Source organism: Cricetulus griseus, chromosome 7 (assembly GCF_003668045.3).
Source record: "Cricetulus griseus strain 17A/GY chromosome 7, alternate assembly CriGri-PICRH-1.0, whole genome shotgun sequence".
Taxonomy (NCBI): Eukaryota; Metazoa; Chordata; class Mammalia; order Rodentia; family Cricetidae; genus Cricetulus; species Cricetulus griseus.
In genome coordinates, this window is record NC_048600.1 from 72,109,750 (window position 1) to 72,128,106 (window position 18,357).

An 18,357-nucleotide genomic window follows, 5' to 3' on the forward strand; every position below is an offset into this window, starting at 1 on the left:
TATCTTTACAAACTCCTTTGGCTTTTGTCCAAGAGCTGTAAGTCTCACCTTTCTTGAGATTTGAAGAGGAGTACTGTAGGATCCTTCTGTAGTTCCAGCTACTCAAAAGAAGGATGACTGCTTGGTCCAGGAGTTCAAGGCCTCTCTGGGTAACATAGGACACACACTCCCTTCTGATCTGAACAAACACATGTTGATTAATTATATAAGGTGAGCAGCAATGAAATAATTAGGAATTACCGTCATGTGAGCCTTTGCTTAGTTTCAGGATCTGCCAAGCACTGTTCATTTCCTCTTTGCCTTCTAGTGAAATGATCCCCAGAAGTTAGTATAGTAGCTCTTGATGGTTCAGTAGGTTAGGAGACAGCTGTGTTGTAGTTTTCCAAAGCCCATATTTCTCCATTACTTGGGAAAGTGTATTTAGCTCCCCTGGACCCTGACAGAAGAGACTGTTCAGTTCTGTTCCTCTCAGTACTTTTGTTCTGAACTAGTGACCACCTCGGTGGGTCTTACCCTTACTGTAAAGGTGGTACAGACAAGCATTTCTTCTAGCCCACAGATATCGTTTCTCCTACTTCATGGCTAGTGTGGCCTTGTCTTGTAATGAATGTTAGGCCTTAGGATGTATCCAGTGTAGCCTGCCCTAACACCTTCCCAATGACCAGGTGTATCCTTCACTCTCTCCTTTGCCTACTGCAGCCACAGTCCCACAAGCCTCAGCCTGCCCGTAAGCTGCCTCCCAAGAAGGACATGAAGGAGCAGGAGAAAGGAGATGGAAGTGATAGTAAGGAGAGCCCGAAAACAAAGTCAGATGAATCAGGGGAGGAAAAGAATGGGGATGAGGACTGCCAGCGAGGCGGGCAGAAGAAGAAAGGTAAGTGCTCCTGTTCGGGCAGGACCTAGGAGGTATGGCTTGCAGAAATTTTAAATGACATAAGTCTATCGCTCGATTGAAGGGTCTTCAGATCAGGAGGTGGCACACTACTTGGAACAGCCGTGTTAAGCCTTAGTGTATCTACTCTTAAATGGGCTTTTACATTGCTCTAAGAGTTTCTAAAACCTGCTGAAATGATACAGGCTTGACTGCTTTTTCTCACAGACTCACAGGCCAGGCCTGAGGTAGCAACCCTGACTCATTCTTATTCTCACCTCAGCACAGCAGCCTCCCTCAAAAATGGCTCCCTGCTTTCTGTTCACTCCACCTAAATTGGTCCCTCACAGTTCTCACAGGCAGTAATGTGGCATATGTGTGAAGGAAGACTGGAAAGTTAATCTTAATTTGGGGCAGCCAGGTATATGGCTCCAGAAAGTGATGCTTACACTGAGAGCTACCGACCTTGACCTCCTTATTCTAGAGTTTGGGTGAGGGGAGACAGTGTTTGGAAAGAATGTTCCCATGGTTACCAGATGGGTAGTTTTGGGCCAAAACTTTGAGAGAAGGGGAAAAAAAGTCATGTAGGAGGGGCCTGCCATGCCTCTCTCACATGCCCATGCTGTCCCTCAGGGAACAAACACAAGTGGGTTCCGTTGCAAATAGACATGAAGCCTGAAGTACCAAGAGAGAAATTGGCCTCACGTCCCACTCGCCCACAGGAGCCAAGACATACACCTGCTAGCCGAGGGGAGATCAAAGGTATGTACTGTCTGTGTATGGACGGTCTGGATGACGAGGATGTTCTCAGGATTTACCTTGTGCTCCTTCTCACCACAGGATCTGAACCTGTCACCTACATGCCTGTATCTGTTGCCCCACCCACCCCAGCCTGGCAACCAGAGACCAAACCAGAGCCTGCCTGGCATGACCAGGATGAGACATCAAGTGTGAAGAGTGATGGGGCTGGTGGGGCACGGGCTTCTTTCCGTGGCCGTGGACGGGGGCGTGGTCGTGGACGGGGCCGTGGACGGGGTGGCACTCGAAGTACGTGAAGCCCATTTGGGTTCTGGGATGTCCAAGGGTGTGTGGGAGGAGTAGTAGACGGGGAATCTTCTCTCTCTAATGATGCCCATTTCTCCTGTAGCCCACTTTGACTACCAGTTTGGCTACCGAAAATTTGATGGTACAGAGGGGCCTCGCACCCCCAAGTACATGAACAACATCACCTACTACTTTGACAATCTCAGCAGCACTGAGATTTACAATGTTGACCAGGAGCTGCTAAAGGACTATATCAAGCGCCAGATGTGAGTGTGAAGGCTCTGCCGGTCTATGCCAGAATGGGGCCCAGAACAGGGTCTAGTGAGCAATGATGTAGTAGCCCTGTTTTAAGCTATGCAAAATGAACTACCATTAGCAGGTGAACAGCCTGGTTCCCTTGTATACTCCTATAGTCACAAAGCAGCCCATCAGCAGTGTGGTGGATGCTGGCAAGCATGTCCTTGAGCTGTCACTGTGGCCAGGCTCTTGCCAAGTGATTGCAGGCTATTCTTATCCCATCCTATAACTTCTGCATACTGGAGTCCCATGATCTGGGTCTCCTCCTATCCCTCTTTTATAGGGGAGCAGGCAGGCAGGCAGGCAGGCAGGCCAGTAATTCCTCCAAGTCACAATATCTAACAAAGCACAGGGTTAAAGCTGTTTCTATATACTTTGCCCTTACTCATACTAATGTGTGCCATCTCACAGAACAGAGGAAAACCCATACAGGGGAGCAGGCAGTGTAGCGTTAGTGTTATAAGAGCAGAACAGTATGGGAACTGAGTTTCAAAGGAGGATTAGTTTGTTGGGTTCACCTGTGATAGCTGAAAGGCAGAAAGGGTGGAAGGCAGTAGCAGGGCATCATTTCTTTTCAGCCAGTAGTTCTTAACCTTCCTCATTCTGTGACCCTTTAATACAGTTCCTCAACCATAAAATTAGTTTTGTTGCTGCTTCCTAACTGTAATTTTGCTACTGTTACGAATCATAATGTAAGTATCTGTTTCTTGATGGGCTTAGGTGACCACCCCTGTGAAAGGGTCAGCTTGTTTGACCCCCAAAGGGGTTGTGACCCGTAGGCTGAGAGCCTCTGCTTTAAGCTGTATGTTAGGAGAGAGGTGAGAAGGCTAGAGATTGCAGGGATGGATAGGAAACAGGGAAGGCCCATAGCCCCTCAGTGATGCCTTTTTTCCCCACTTAGTGAATACTACTTCAGCGTGGACAATTTAGAGCGAGACTTCTTCCTGAGACGGAAAATGGATGCTGATGGTTTCCTTCCCATCACCCTTATTGCTTCCTTTCACCGTGTACAGGCCCTAACCACTGACATTTCACTCATCTTTTCGGTATGTCTTCTCCTGTGGGTAAGGGTGGGAAAGTAAGATCATCCCTGTGAGTCCTGAGTTGATGGACTAAACTCAGGATGAAACCCCACTAACTGCATATACTGAGTCCCAAGGTGCCACCATGGTATAGCATTTCAGCTACAGCAAGAATCAACAACAGCTGGTCTTGCCTGTGTACCCCTGATCTTGTAGGTCTTCCTAGAAAATAAAGCATTTCAATAGCCACAGTATCATCACACCTAAAAACATTAATAGTTATTTAATATTGCCAGATACTCTGTTTCAGATTCTCCCCAATTGCTGTCAGATATAGTTAAAAATGGTTCATAAGCTGGGCATTGGTGGCGCAAACCTTTAATCCCAGCATTCAGGAGGCAGAGGCAGGCAGATCTCTGTGAGTTTGAGGCCAGCCTGTTCTTCAAAGTGAGTTCTAGGATAGCCGGAACTGTTACACAGAGAAACCCTGTCTCAATAAAATAAAATAAAATAAAATGGTTTGTAAATATAAGAGTCCAGATCAGATCTGTATGGACTTGCATCTCCTTCAACCCTTTCTTTCTTTTGCTATTTTTTGTTAGATAAATTAGGCCATGTCTCCTATACAAGATTACATGTCTATGGGACAGAGGCATCATCTCACATACTCATCTATAGTCCTGAATTTGGGTAACTTGGTGTTCTGTTCTAGAGGCATGGTGAGGATCAGGGCTTTGTAAATAAATGGCTAATGTCTTCTTTTGGATGGCATGTGACAGTCTGTCTCCTGAGATAGATAAAACCTGTGGTTATTACAAAAACAATTTCCTTAGGGGTTACAAAATAGTGGTACTCTAATCACTTTAGTCAACCTTTGCTTAGCTAGCATGTGGAGAGACACTTGCTTGTCAGTTGTTTGCTAACCAAGATGTAGAACAGGAGGGACATATGAGGAGCTTGATCCTCTGTACCCTGTGAAGAGTTCATACAACTTTGAGAGTTGGCTCCCCTTGTCCTTCAAAGATGACTTTTCTCTTTAGCACTCACTATATATTATAAGCAATAGAGATTGCTCTATATTTTTTTTTCAGTCCATTGTTGGATCTTTCCTATATCTGGTTCATGCCTGCTCCAGGTGAGCTGCTTTTAGTCCAGGCTAGCCTTGAACTCAGAGAAATCTGCCTGCCTGTCCCTCCCAGCTGCTGAGATTAAAATACATTAATTCCTCTTCAGAGGAACTGGAGTTTAGATACCACACATTGCTGTTGCTTCTTGCTTAGTCATTGTTTCTAGGTTGAGTAAAGTACATTATGAGATGTACTTTTCTTTTTTTGTTGTTGTTTTTCAAGACAGGGTTTCTCCGTGTAGCCCTGACTGTCCTGGAACTCACTGTGTAGACCAGGCTGGCCTAGAACTCAGAGATCACCTGTTTCTGCTTCTGCCTCTGCCTTCCCAGTGCTGGGATTAAAGGTGTTTGCCACCAGACCTGGCTATTTTCTTTTAATTTCAGACAGTCTCTGTATGTATAGTCCTGGTTGTTCTAGAACTCGGTATGTAAGAGCTCTTAGAAATCTGCCTGCTTCTCTCTGCCTCCCAAGTGCTGGATTAAAAGTGTATGCCACCATGCTCAGCTTCTGTTTTTTGTTTTTTGGGTTTTTTTTTTTTTTTTTTTTTTTTTTTTTTTTTTTTGTTTCGTGTCCCAAATTCCCAATTAATTTGTTTTAATTCATAGTATGTACATATTGTTCCTATGGTAATTCATTCATTACCACTGCAGACTGGGTTTTGTTTTCTTGTTAGCAATTTATGTGGTCAGATGAACGTCACTCTAAGTCATGAAAATATTTTTTGTGAAAACTATGCCTTTAATTTGGTATGTATTAATTTTATTTTGCACTCAAGTTTTGAGAATTAATCAGGTATCATAATTCTCAGTTTTCAGAAAAAATTAAGTAAAATCCATGGTTTCAAAGTCTTTATATGACTTTCAAATACTTTATATGACATTAAAGTATTAAAACTGTCATTTTTGCCCGATGGTACTGGTGCATGCTTTTATCCAAGCACTCAGGAGGCAGAGGCAGGCGGATCTCTGTGAGTTCCAGGACAGTCAGGGCTACGCAGAGAAACTCTGTCTGGAAAAACACCAACAACAAAAATGAATAAATAAAAACAAAAGAAATAAAAACAGAGACTTATGTGTATAAAATTACTGCTAGGGGTCAGAGATAATTCTTGATGATGTTATTATTATTTTATTATTTTACATTTTTGAGACAGGGTCACTCTGTAGACCAGGATGGCATGGGACTCAACAGAGATCTGCCTGCCTCTGCCCCCCAAGTGCTGGTAAATGGTGATAAGGCACAGGTATTTTATCACTTCTTTGTTTTATCTGGGAACTAGCTGCAAAGTGGTTTAAAATAGAAGCGCCATCCCCCTTTCTCTTTCCCCCAAGACAGGGTTCCCCTTCGTAGCCTTGGCTGTCGTAGAACTCACTACCCCATTCTAAGTTGCAAAGTACAACATCCCATGGTGTTCAACCATGGTTGTTTCCAGTTCCTTTCGGTATGTGTGTGTGTGGGGGGGGGGGGTAGTATATGTATGTATGGGTATTTTGTTTGCATGTATGTCTGTGCACTGTGTGTGGGTAGTGCCTCCAGAGGCCAGAGGGAGCGTTGAATTCTCCTTGGGACTAGAGTACAAATAGTTATGAGCTGCCATGTGGGTGCTGTAAATGTAACCTGGACCTTCCTGGAAGAGCAGCAGTCAAGTGTTCTTAACTGCTTCCAGTCTTTTACTGATATACAAACAGCATATGTATAAAACAGATGGCCTTGTGTGTTTAGCTTTCTGTCTTTGGCATAGATCTCTAGAAGTAGGGTAGTTGATACAAAGGTGAATACAAACTAATTTTGCAAGAAACTGTATAACCCTTTCTAGATGTGAATCTTCTGCACTCCCACCCACAGAATCTCTCTTCCTCTTCCCTTGGCTATAATGACACCATTACCACAAGTTTCCTTTCCTTCTTTCCCTCAAAAGATTTCAAAGAGTTTACATAGAACATCTCTCACTAAGCCACATGTGGTGACGCACACCTTTAATTCCAGCACTTGAGAGGCAGAGGCTGATAGATCTCTTGAGTTTGATGAGATTGGTCTACAGAGTGAGTTCTAGGACAGCTAGGACTACAGAGAAACCCTGTCTCAGAAAAAAGGAAAGAAAGAGAAAAAGACTAATCTTCACTTTTGTATTCAGAGATAGCAACCCATAATAACTTACCTGTGCCTCTTATAACAGTTGTATTATAAAAATCTTTGTTTTTCTCAAAATTCAAATAAAAGGTTAGTTAGTATTTGTCCTGACCTATTCCTATCTTATGGGTTAAATTGCCAGCATGATGGCAGGTGCTTTTCCTGTTACAGTCACTGTCACTGTTAGTGGCCTTTTGCCTAAATCTTGGACATATGGTCTCCTTTATGTGCAAGTGTTCTCTGGATTTCTCTAAGTTGACTTGCAGGCTTGTTGAGTAATTTTGGTTTTCATTTTCATGTTTGTACCTCTTACATGTGCCTGTCAGTCAGGGAATGTGTGGCCAGATACTTACTACTGCTACTGGACTGAACCAAATGCTTAGGGTCCTGGTTTGTCTCCAGATCTCTGTTTGCCCTAGGTGGTTCTCTTCATTCTTGTCTCTCTTCCTCTGCAGGCTCTAAAGGACAGCACGGTGGTGGAGATCGTTGAGGAGAAAGTCCGAAGGAGGGAACAACCTGAGAAGTGGCCACTTCCTGGTCCACCAATAGTGGATTATTCACAAACAGATTTCTCTCAGCTTCTCAACTGCCCAGAGTTTGTTCCCCGCCAGCACTACCAGAAGGAGACTGGTAGGTGCCCAGTGGGGGCTAGATAGCTTATTATCCTCCAGTGTTCAGTCACCTCAGGACTGCCCTGGAAGGACTAGGATGATGAAGCCCTGCTTTTCCTCCCTTCAGAGTCAGCACCTGGTTCTCCCCGTGCTGTTACCCCAGTGCCAACCAAAACAGAGGAGGTCAGCAACCTGAAGACCCTTCCCAAGGGCCTGTCTGCCAGCCTCCCAGACCTGGACTCTGAGAGCTGGATTGAAGTGAAGAAAAGGCCTCGTCCCTCCCCAGCACGCCCCAAGGTGGGTGAGGCCTGACTTAGTCCTGAAGGGCTAAGCTGAAAACCTAGATGATCCTGGGTTTTCTTGTGTAGGAATGCTAATGCAGCCTGTTTATATTCTTTAGGAACCTCTCTCTGATACCCAACTCAGTGTGTGGCTTTTCCTCAGGTTAAGGTCATGCAGCTGTGGCTTAGGTTTCTCATTTGCAGCTGTTCCTTTTTCATTTCCCAGGCCTTTCCCCCAAATCTGTTTTTGGTCTTCTGTATGTGAGTCCCTCGGACCTTTAGAAGAGGCAGTGGAGAGGAGTGCAAGTCTCATGCAGTGATGGCTAGGTCTTTGGGTCTCAGTTTCTTCTTAGATGAAGAAAGTTGAGTCAAATTGTCCTAGAAAAGGGAAAGCAGTATGTGTGTTGTGTGTTGACTACTGGTGGGATCCCTGCCTGTAGGCATCAGATTCATTTCCTCTACCTCTGCAACCTCAACTCCCTCTTTAGAGACCTTTGGTCTAGGCCTTGTGAAGTGGCCTCAGAGCTGACCTTGGACTTGTCTTCTATATAATTCTGTCCTGTATATATTTTGCCATTATGTCCATCTCTCCTGTCTTCTTTGCCTGTCCTATCTGCTCATTCCCAGAATATCTCACTGTTGTTGGCTTCAGCCAAGAAAAACAATGTTGAGTAGACAGGTACCTTCCAAGGCCCAGTCAACTGTACAAGTTCTAGGAAGTTTGGAGCCAGGGGTAGCAGCTAGCCCCAGTTCTCCTGCATAGAATACCTTGAACCTTGAAAGTAGTAGTTTGGAGTTTCTGTTGAATGTGCTTGACCTATCAGAGAATTGCCTCCTGGATGTATACTATGTGGAAGATAGCGCTTCTCCTGGTGTCAGTCCATTGAGTCTGTCACTACTGAAATGTCCCACCTTGCCTTTGGGATGTTCGGTCTTTTCTGCCTAGCCCACTCAGTTCCTGCCTATATCCTCTAGTAGCTTGTTCTAGGAAGCTTTGCCTAACCACACCCAGCTGTGACTGGCTCAGCACCGTCCTTGTACTTCCTAGACCTGTTTTGAGCCTTTGCTGAACCACACTGCAGATGGCTGCTGGTAGACTTACTCCTGCTGAACTGTGAAGTTTCTAAGTACAGGTCATTCAGACTTTCATACAGAGCCTGGTACTGTTGGGTGGGTGCTCACTCATTAAACCATTGAATATCTGCTCTGGCTGTGACCCAGTCTAAGTACTGAAGGTACTGAAGCAAGGCTGCTTGTCTGAAACTTCTGTCTGCCAAGGTGTTGAGTAGACAGGTAATGGAAGGTTCAGCTGAATTGCTTTGTGCCTGCTTTCAACAGCCAGTGTGTAGACTGTGAAGGTAAACAGAGACAATTGTTTGTGAATGACTGTGTAACTGGGCTCCTTTGGGGTGTTTCTTTTTCCATGAAGCTGAGTTCAGAGAGGACACCTGTGATTTGCTGGTGTTACCAGGGTTACAGTTGTGATGTTTTTTAACTGAGAGACAAGAGAGCCTTTTGGGCAGCTAGAAAATCTGGTCCAAGGGTCTTATGTGTCATTCCCAGGTCATTCACCTTTGGTGTCTGCCCCTATTTCAGAAGTCAGAGGAGCCCAGGTTCTCCCACCCGACTGCTCTGCCTCAGCAGCTTCCCTCCCAGCAGCTGATGTCTAAGGATCAGGATGAGCAAGAAGAACTAGACTTCCTGTTTGATGAGGAGATGGAGCAGATGGATGGGCGGAAGAATACTTTCACTGCCTGGTCTGATGAGGACTCTGATTATGAGATTGATGACCGGGATGTCAACAAGATCCTCATTGTCACTCAAACACCACCTTACATGCGTCGGCACCCTGGGGGAGACCGCACGGGCAACCATACTTCTCGTGCCAAGATGAGTGCTGAGCTGGCCAAGGTCATTAATGATGGGCTCTTCTACTATGAACAAGACCTATGGACTGAGAAGTTTGAGCCTGAGTATTCACAGATCAAGGTGAGGCTCAAGCATAGCTTTGAACAAGGGCCTGGGGTTCCTGTAACATGTGGAGAGGAGGAAGGTTGACTGGCCATGTGGCTTTGGGCAGGTACCTTCATTATAACTTTTTGTCTTTATGTATGGGGGAGTGATTGATACTGTGACAAGAGGAAGTGTGTATGTATATGTAAAGTGTAAACAGCATATAGGATGACTAACTCTCCTATCTAACCATTCATTTTGGTGTCACACAATTGGCTAGACCCTTGTGAAAGATAAAATTGGATTGTTATCTCTAGTTTTAAGTAATCAGACACATGTAAAAAAGTTTTTAGGGACTCCTATTAGTGGAAAATTGAGAAAAGAGAGATCCTCATGGAGATACGTATTTCTTGTCAGTTTTGGGAATAGCTGTGTTTGGTGCTGAGTAGACCTAATGGTAAGCCTGTGAAATGAGCGAGTTATATAATGTAGGAAGACTCAGGAACCGTAAGGGCAGTCTAGTCTGCAGCAAGTTCCTTGGTAGCTGTCATGCATGGGGAGACACTGACCTGAGATGAGAGCAGTACCCTCATGCCAGGGTAGCTGCACTGAGGGATGGTGATGGAGACTGGATTCCTGTGTGTGGACAGGGAAGCTAGCCTCACCAGTTTCCTGCCAGTCTTGATTCCTGAGCCAGCCAGAGCATCTTATTAACAGCTTCTCCACCTACTTCACATATACAGCAAGAAGTTGAGAACTTCAAGAAAGTGAATATGATTAGTCGGGAGCAGTTTGACACACTGACCCCTGAGCCTCCTGTGGATCCCAACCAGGAGGTTCCTCCTGGACCACCTCGGTTCCAACAAGGTAAGGGGTGGGCACCTGAAGCCCAGTGTGGGTAAGGGGTATTGAGCCCTAACAAGAGATTTCCTTGCCCCTTGACCCCATTCTTCCTCTGCAGTTCCTACTGATGCCCTGGCCAACAAGCTGTTTGGTGCTCCTGAGCCCTCCACCATTGCCCGATCTCTACCAACCACTGTCCCAGAGTCGCCAAACTACCGAAACGCTAGGACCCCCCGCACACCCCGGACCCCTCAACTCAAAGACTCTAGTCAGACACCACGGTTTTACCCAGTGGTGAAAGAAGGACGGACCCTAGATGCCAAGGTAAGGTACTTCAGCCAGGTGGAGTCCTGCCTGCTTTTCTGTCCTGTCTGAGCCAACAAAGGACCAAGATCCCCAGCAGCATACTTAGGCTGAGAGCTCACAAAGTAGACTTGAGTATAGGCATGGCCTGCAGAGCCTGAAGGAGGGCAGACCAGATGTGAGTCCTCAGGCATATATCTCTGGCCCTCCACTTCACCGGTTAAGGTAATCAGAAAATGCTTTTATATAGGAGTGGGGTATATAGCTCAGTGGTATTGCCCTTGTCTAGTGCACAAAGCTTTGTGTTCAACCTGCAGTTATAGCAAAATAAGAAAATTCTTTTGTAAAATGGGATGTATCACTTGGATGCTAAGGGCTGCTTGATGACATCATAGTAGTAGATTTGTAGATAACAAGTTGTGGTTTCATTTTACAGATGCCTCGAAAAAGGAAGACAAGACACAGCTCGAACCCCCCCCTGGAGAGTCATGTGGGTTGGGTGATGGATTCCCGGGAGCACAGGCCCAGGACTGCTTCTATTAGGTACTATGGCCAGGGCAGTCAGGCTGCCTTTGGGGCACGTAGGGCACATGGCTCTCATCAGATGAGTCCAAATCCAAGCAGCCGTGTGGGGGTCTTAGCCCAAGGCCCGGGAATTAGAAGCTACTTTGTGTTTTGTTCTTTTATTTTTAGACAGGGTCTTAAATATGCAGCCCTTCCTGGCATGGAACTGTTTTGTAGACCAGCCCGGCCATGAGTTCATAGAGATCCACCTGTCCATGAGATTCTGCCTCTCTAGTGCTGAGATTAAAGGCATGGATTACCATTCCTGGCTGTTAGTAGACTGCCACCATGCCTGACTATAGAGACATGTTATCATGACAAGACTGGGTTCCATTCCCAGCATCACAGTTCAATGACTTAGCTACTCAGTGTAGGGCCCAGACACTTTTTAAATTTAATTTTGCCGAAAATATTTTAAAGTAAGGTTTAGGAATCACCAATCTGTGTACTTGGGCTTCCCAGAGATGGTGGACACTAAAATTAAGTAAGGATTTAAAGAAAGTATAATACTGTGAGTTCCTTTGTCATTGATAGCTCTCTACCACCCCTGGACCAGTGTCCTAAGCCCTGTGAGCCTCAGTGACTCCTCAGAACTTTCCCAAGGTCACTCACTGTACAGCTGGTTGCTGTAGGTTAAGGGCAATGCAGTACAAGACTGCACCCTGGCTGGTAGATCAGAAGGATGTCTCCTAATCTTAGGGTGGGGCTAAGTAGGAATTTTGTGACTGGTGATGCCATCATTCTTGTGGCTTCCATAGCTCCAGTCCTTCCGAAGGAACACCTGCAGTTGGCAGCTATGGCTGTACCCCTCAGTCGCTGCCCAAGTTCCAGCATCCTTCCCATGAGCTGCTGAAAGAAAATGGATTCACACAACATGTCTACCACAAGTATCGGAGGCGCTGCCTTAATGGTAAGTAAGGGCCAGCCTAGTCCCTGGCCATTGCTAAGGGGCCCACCCGGTGCCCCAGAGTATAAAGGGTGGAGGGCAGGCAGCAGTTGCCTTTTTTTTTTTTTTTTTTTTTTTTTTTTTTTTTTTTTTTTTTTTTTTTTTTTTTTTTTTTGACCTTGGAATAATAAATGGCCTGTAGTTGAAACATTCTGGAAGCTGAGCTGAGTAGTAGGAACTTGAGTTATAGGCCAGCCCGACTCCGTAGTGAAACTCAAAAAATAAAAACTTAAGAAAAAACCTGATGTTAGACTTAGATGAGATTCTCTCTCTCTCTTTTTCTTTCTTTGTTCCTTCTTTCCTTTCTTTCTTTCTTTCTTTCTTTCTTTCTTTCTTTCTTTCTTTCTTTCTTTCTTTCGTTTTTGGTTTTTCGAGACAGGGTTTCTCTGTGGCTTTGGAGGCTGTCCTGGAACTAGCTCTTGTAGATCAGGCTGGTCTTGAACTCACAGAGATCCACCTGCCTCTGCCTCCCGAGTGCTGGGATTAAAGGCGTGCGCCGCCAATGCCCAGCGATTTTTTTTTTTTCTTTAAGATTTATTATGTATACAGTGTTAGGGCACCAGATCTCATTATAGATGGTTGTGAGCCACCATGTGGTTGCTAGGAATCGAACTCAGGACCTCTGGAAGAGCAGCCAGTGCTCTTAACCTTTGAGCCATCTCTCCAGCCCCTGAGATGGTTATTAAATGCTAGAAGTTAAGGAACTATAGTACCCAGAATATTCTAACTCTTCTCTGTCTTATCCATCGGTATAGGAAATGTCAGGTTTTGCTTATTTCTGGCAACATTGCTGTGTTAGCTGTTGCCAGTGTGCCCCAGACAAGGCTTTTCGGGTTGGGCTGAGACTGAGCAGGACTTTCTAGGTAAAGATTTGGGTCCATGTTAGCTCAGGTTGCTGTTGAGTGGCTCTGGAACCCAGACAACTTTTCTTTGAAGCAGTTGTAGGTAGAGAAGAAAAAGTAACGGCCAGACTTTATGTCACCTACAAAGCCTGAATGCTTATTCTATGACCCCTTTGTAGTGAACCCAGTTACTGGCCTTGCTCTGGAAGATGGTAGAAGGAGAGGGCCTTGGTAGAATATCTGGTCACATGAGATACCTTAAAGGTGTAAGGTTTTGACAGGTGATATGAGGATATGCAGATTAGTCTGTTACCAAATAATGACTTTGGTACCTGCTCAGTATTTCCTTACTCTGGGAGTGAGTGGGTGGGAGAAAGTACAACACACAATTTATGTGGTGTGTACAATACAAACTTTGAACAGTGTTAACCTTTGGAGGAAGTTTCCTATTGAGGTGGCACTGTGCTTCGTCCCTCCCTGTCTTTAGTAACTTTTCTTTCTTTTTTTTTTTTTAAAGATTTTATTTATTATGTATATAACATTCTGTTTCCATGTATATCTGTACTCCAGAAAAGGGCCCCAAATCTCATTACGGATGGTTGTGAGCCACCATGTGGTTGCTGGGAATTGAACTCAGGACCTCTGGAAGAGCAGCCAATGTTCTTAGCCTCTGAGCCATCTCTCCAGCCCCCCTTAATAACCTTTCTATTACTGTGATGAGACATCACAACCAAGGTGACTTATAGCAAGAAGAGTTTATTTGGGGGGCTTACAGTTTCAGAAGGTGAACCCATGACCATCATGGCAGGATGCCCAACGGCAGGCAGGTAGGTAGGTATGGTGCTGGAGCAGTAGCTGAGGGCTTACATCCTTATCAGCAGGGAGAAGCAGAAAACAAGCAAGAGGTAACTGTGAGTGGGGTGGGCTTTGAAAACCTCAAAGTCAGTCCACAGTGAGACCTCTCCTCCAACAAGGTCACATTTCCTAATCCTTCCCAAACAGTTCCACCAACTGGGGACTAAGTATTCAAACATGTGAGTTTTACATGGTGGCTTACAACCTCCTTGAATGAGATCTGGTGCCCTCTGCTGGCATGCAGGCAGAAGACTGTATACATAATAAATAAAAATAAATAAATAAAATCAAAGGAAAAAAAGAAGAACAATACCGTCCGCCCCCCCCCCCAAAAAAAAAGTGAGTTTTTAGGGATCATTCGCATTCAAACCACCAGAGTCCCTAACCTGAGCATGGGATCCCATAAGAACATGTAAGCTGGGTGGTGGTAACACACACCTTTAATTCCAGCACTTGGGAGACAGAGGCAGGCGGATCTCTTTGAGTTTGAGGCCTTCCTGGTCTACAGAGACAGGCTCCAAAGCTACACTGAGAAACCCTGTCTCAAAAAACCAAAAATTAAAAAGGTATAAGGCAGCATCTCTTCTGCTTCGCCGCCGGGCATTGGTGGTGCATGCCTTTAATCCCAGCACTTGGGAGGCAGAGGCAGGCAGATCTCTGTGAGTTCGAGGCCAGCCTGGTCTACAGAGCGAGTGTCAGGATAGGCTCCAAAGCCACAGTGAAACCCTGTGAAACCCTGTCTCGAAAAACAAGAAAAAAAGAAGTTCTGTTTCACCTTGTCTTTGATTTTAATGTTTGTTCGGATCCTTTTTTATCTGGCTTTATTGTCAGATCACTCTTTGGTAGGAATTTTGGGGTTTTTTGGTGTGTGTGTGTGTGTGTGTGTGTGTGTGTGTGTGTGTGTGTGTGTGTGTGTGTGTGTGTGTCCCTTTAAATATATTTTGAGTCAGCATCCACCTATTTTTGAGGCAGGGTTTCACTTGAACCTGGAGCTCGTAGATTTGGTATCCTAGCTGCCTGGTAAGCTTCAGGTATCTGCCTGTGCATGTAGTTCAGGCTACCCTTTAACTTTCTTTAGTCAAGTCTGGCCTTGAACTGCTGCCTCCTCCTCCCAAGTTCTATATTTTATGTATATAAGTATTTTATACATGTGTATGTCTGTGTACCATGTTCATGCCTGGTACCCTTGGAGACCAGAAGAGGGTGTTGAACCTCTTGGAATTACAGATGTAGTGAGCCACCATGTGGGTGCTGGGAACCAGACCTAGGTCCTCTGCAAGAAGAGCCATGCTTTTAACTGCTGAGCCATCTCTTCTATGTGTATACTTTTATGTGTATATGCACATATGTATATTCACATTACAATTCACAACATTAGCAAAGTGATAGTTGTGAAATAATTTTTTATGATGGGGGTCACCACAACATGAGGGACTGTATTAAAGGGTTGCCGCATGAGGGAGGTTGACAACCACTGCTCTAAGTGATAGCAAGTAAGACTCAGCTAGACAGATGGCCAGGTCAGAGACCAATGCTGCCTAGCAAGGCCTGCAGACTAAGCTCTGAGTGAACAAAGGGCAGTCTGGCTTGACTTTCTCCTCTCCTGTCTTTCCCATCAGAGCGGAAGCGCTTGGGCATTGGCCAGTCTCAGGAGATGAATACCCTTTTCCGCTTTTGGTCCTTCTTCCTCCGGGATCACTTCAATAAAAAGATGTATGAGGAGTTCAAGCAGCTGGCACTGGAGGATGCCAAAGAAGGCTACAGGTGAGTGGGCCAGGGACTCTGTGTGACACTTGGAGACTGGTAGGGCCCCAGTGAGTCAGCTGCCAGAGCTGAAATTGGAAATTTAAAGATGAGCAAGGTATTCACATACTCAATTTTTCAGAGCTTAAAAGGTTTTGTGGTATGATTGTGCATACAGGTCTCCTTTATCTTCACCCCTTTGCTCCGTGAGCAGACTCTGTTTTGCCTTTATGCCATAAGCATATGGGGGGGGGTGTCAGGGATGCCTTGTCACATAGGGTAGACTCTTAACCTGCCAAAAAGCAGAGGGTCATCTACAAAGCACTGTAAAATACAGTGTAGCCAACATCACTCAGTGAATTTATTTTCTCTTTTCTTCCCCAAGACAGTTTCAATGTGTAGTCCTGAAACTCTCTCTGTGTAGACCTGGCCTTGAACTCACAGTGGCCTACCTGCCTTTGCCTTCAGAGTGCTGGGTTAAAGGCGGGTGCCACCCCATCCCATTTAGTGAATTTCAGTGTGAACTTTTTTTTTTTTTAAGACTTTATTTATTTATTATGTATACAACATTCTGCTTCCATGTATATCTGCACACCAGAAGAGGGCCCCAGATCTCATAATGGATGGTTGTGAGCCACCATGTGGTTGCTGGGAATTGAACTCAGGACCTCTGGAAGAGCAGTCAGTGCTCTTAACCACTGAGCCATCTCTCCAGCCCAAATTAATCCATGTTTCTTATCTACCCTCTGCCATGGGTGGTACCTTCTTTCAACATGGCATGTTCGTCTTGCTTCTCTCTTCTGCTGTTCCTCAATACTCCCTAGACTCTGCCTATCCTCCTCCTAGCATCCTCTGTGTCTTGCTGTCCTGCCTAGATACTGGCCAGTCCTTGGCAAAAACACGTCTTCACAGTGTACAAAAAGGTTATTCCATAACAGCTGTGAACGGTTTTATGTGCCTGTAAAATAGGAATCTGTATTTGGTCCTTTCCTTGGTATCACATTCCTAGTGGTGAACTTTCTGACTAGGGCAAATGAACAAACCTGCTGATTGATGTGGGTCAGAGAGCTAGTACAGGGAAGGTCACGTTTTCCTATGAGCAGATAAATAATGTTGACTTTTATGAACTGTAAGGTCTGTCTCGGCTACTATACTGCTTTTGGGGGCAAAAAGCAGTAGTTAAGAGACGGAGAGCAAGCAGATGAATGTGAGTGCAGGGTGTGGTGGGTAGAATTGGCTGAGCCCTGGCAGAATTGAACATTGTGGCTCTTTAGGGCTGGTGTTGGTGCTGCTGGAAGTTTTTCTGTGGGCCTGCCATGTTTCTGGTCTAGGATAGTTCACTGTCATATCTGTTCCAGAGTTCCTTTGCTAGGCCACAAGGTGTGTTCCATAACACACACACACACACACACACACACACACCACACACACACACACACACACACACACACACACACACACACACACACCCGCCGCCCATAACACACACACACACACACACCCGCCGCCCCATGTTCCAGTGGGCATTGTGTGTGCCAAGCTCACCAGCTTCTGTCCTCCACAGATATGGTTTGGAGTGCCTTTTTCGATATTACAGTTATGGTCTGGAGAAGAAGTTCCGACTGGACATATTCAAGGATTTCCAGGAGGAGACTGTGAAGGACTATGAGGCTGGTAAGAGTCTTGTCAGAGCTGCAGGAACCCTCCTGGGCCTTGGAGTATTAGGCCCTTCATCTCAGCTCAGCTCTCCAACTCTCCTTTCTTCACAGGCCAGCTCTATGGATTAGAGAAGTTCTGGGCCTTCTTGAAATATTCCAAAGCCAAAAATTTGGACATTGACCCCAAACTGCAAGAATACCTCGGCAAATTCCGACGTCTAGAAGACTTCCGAGTGGACGTGAGTGAAAGCCTCTCTTCTGACTCCTCTAATTGTCCTGTAAAGAGCAGCCACCCTCTCCTGTATGTGAAGTGATGGTGAGAGTGGACAGCGGGTACTCACTAGAATTGGTGGTTTCCGGCCTCCCTCCTGTTGTCCTTCCTTCCCTTCGTGTCACAGCCCACCTGCTTGCCCAGGCCCACTACTGCTAGTTTGTGCCAGGATTAGTACCAGCTACCCTGATAAATGTACTTGTTCCTTCTGGAAAAGATCAGAAATTTGTAAATGAGTGTCCAGTTCTCCATTGTCTGGAGCAGTGCCTGGACAGTGACATCTTGTGGTGAGTCTGGGTATTGCTTCTGAATGTCTCAAAGGCTGCCTTTTATAATGTATCAGTCACTGTTCTTTTGAACTTTTAACGGAAAGTGTAGGTGTAAGTAAGTAAGTAGCAGCAATGGTCTTCAGTTATTTTAAAACTGATACTGCTTGCAGTGCCCACGTTGGTGAGCACACTGTTGGGCCAGCTCCTGGTGTTGAATGTAGGTAGAATTATATCCTGTATGGATGGGTAAACTGGGCTTGTGTTCTTACCCACTCTTGGGGAGGCGATTGTGTGAAAAGAACCTGTAGGTAGCTGGGTAGACTAGTTAAGGTAAACCAGTGGCTTGACCCTGATACCTGGAAAGTACTTTTGGTGGCCTTTGGTAGGGCAGACTGAGAGTCAACAGTCTTCTTTGTTGGCTTGTGTGCCTAGTGAGGGCTAGAGTAAGACAGGCCCAGTGTATGTGGCCCTGTGGAGCCAACACATGCACCATGCTGTTTGCCACATACCACAGGTCATTTCCTGAGTAAGAGACCCCTTCATAGAAAGGACAGAAATATGTAGGATCAAACCTGCTCTTTAGAATATAGACCTAAATATAGGAGGATTTTGGCAAATTACTTTTATGCTTTGGTCAGTTACCTTATTTCTGGTAGTGTCAGCATGAAAGCACAGGATGGGCCCTACTTCATTTGTAAACCAAATCGTTGTCTACATTTGGAGGTGG

At 45.4% G+C, this 18,357-nt stretch overlaps 1 protein-coding gene across 1 annotated transcript in view; it reads left to right on the plus strand.

Annotated features, from left to right (window-relative positions):
* The window catches only part of Larp1 (La ribonucleoprotein 1, translational regulator), a 51,870-nt gene that overhangs the window by 29,969 nt on the left and 3,544 nt on the right, over window positions 1-18,357 (plus strand). The window contains 15 exon segments of the mRNA XM_027427431.1: window positions 700-874; window positions 1,505-1,633; window positions 1,712-1,918; window positions 2,019-2,181; window positions 3,114-3,258; window positions 6,947-7,121; window positions 7,230-7,399; window positions 8,980-9,372; window positions 10,080-10,203; window positions 10,298-10,503; window positions 10,919-11,025; window positions 11,805-11,956; window positions 15,309-15,453; window positions 16,997-17,106; window positions 17,202-17,329. Coding sequence (XP_027283232.1) covers window positions 700-874; window positions 1,505-1,633; window positions 1,712-1,918; window positions 2,019-2,181; window positions 3,114-3,258; window positions 6,947-7,121; window positions 7,230-7,399; window positions 8,980-9,372; window positions 10,080-10,203; window positions 10,298-10,503; window positions 10,919-11,025; window positions 11,805-11,956; window positions 15,309-15,453; window positions 16,997-17,106; window positions 17,202-17,329 — 2,529 coding nt within the window.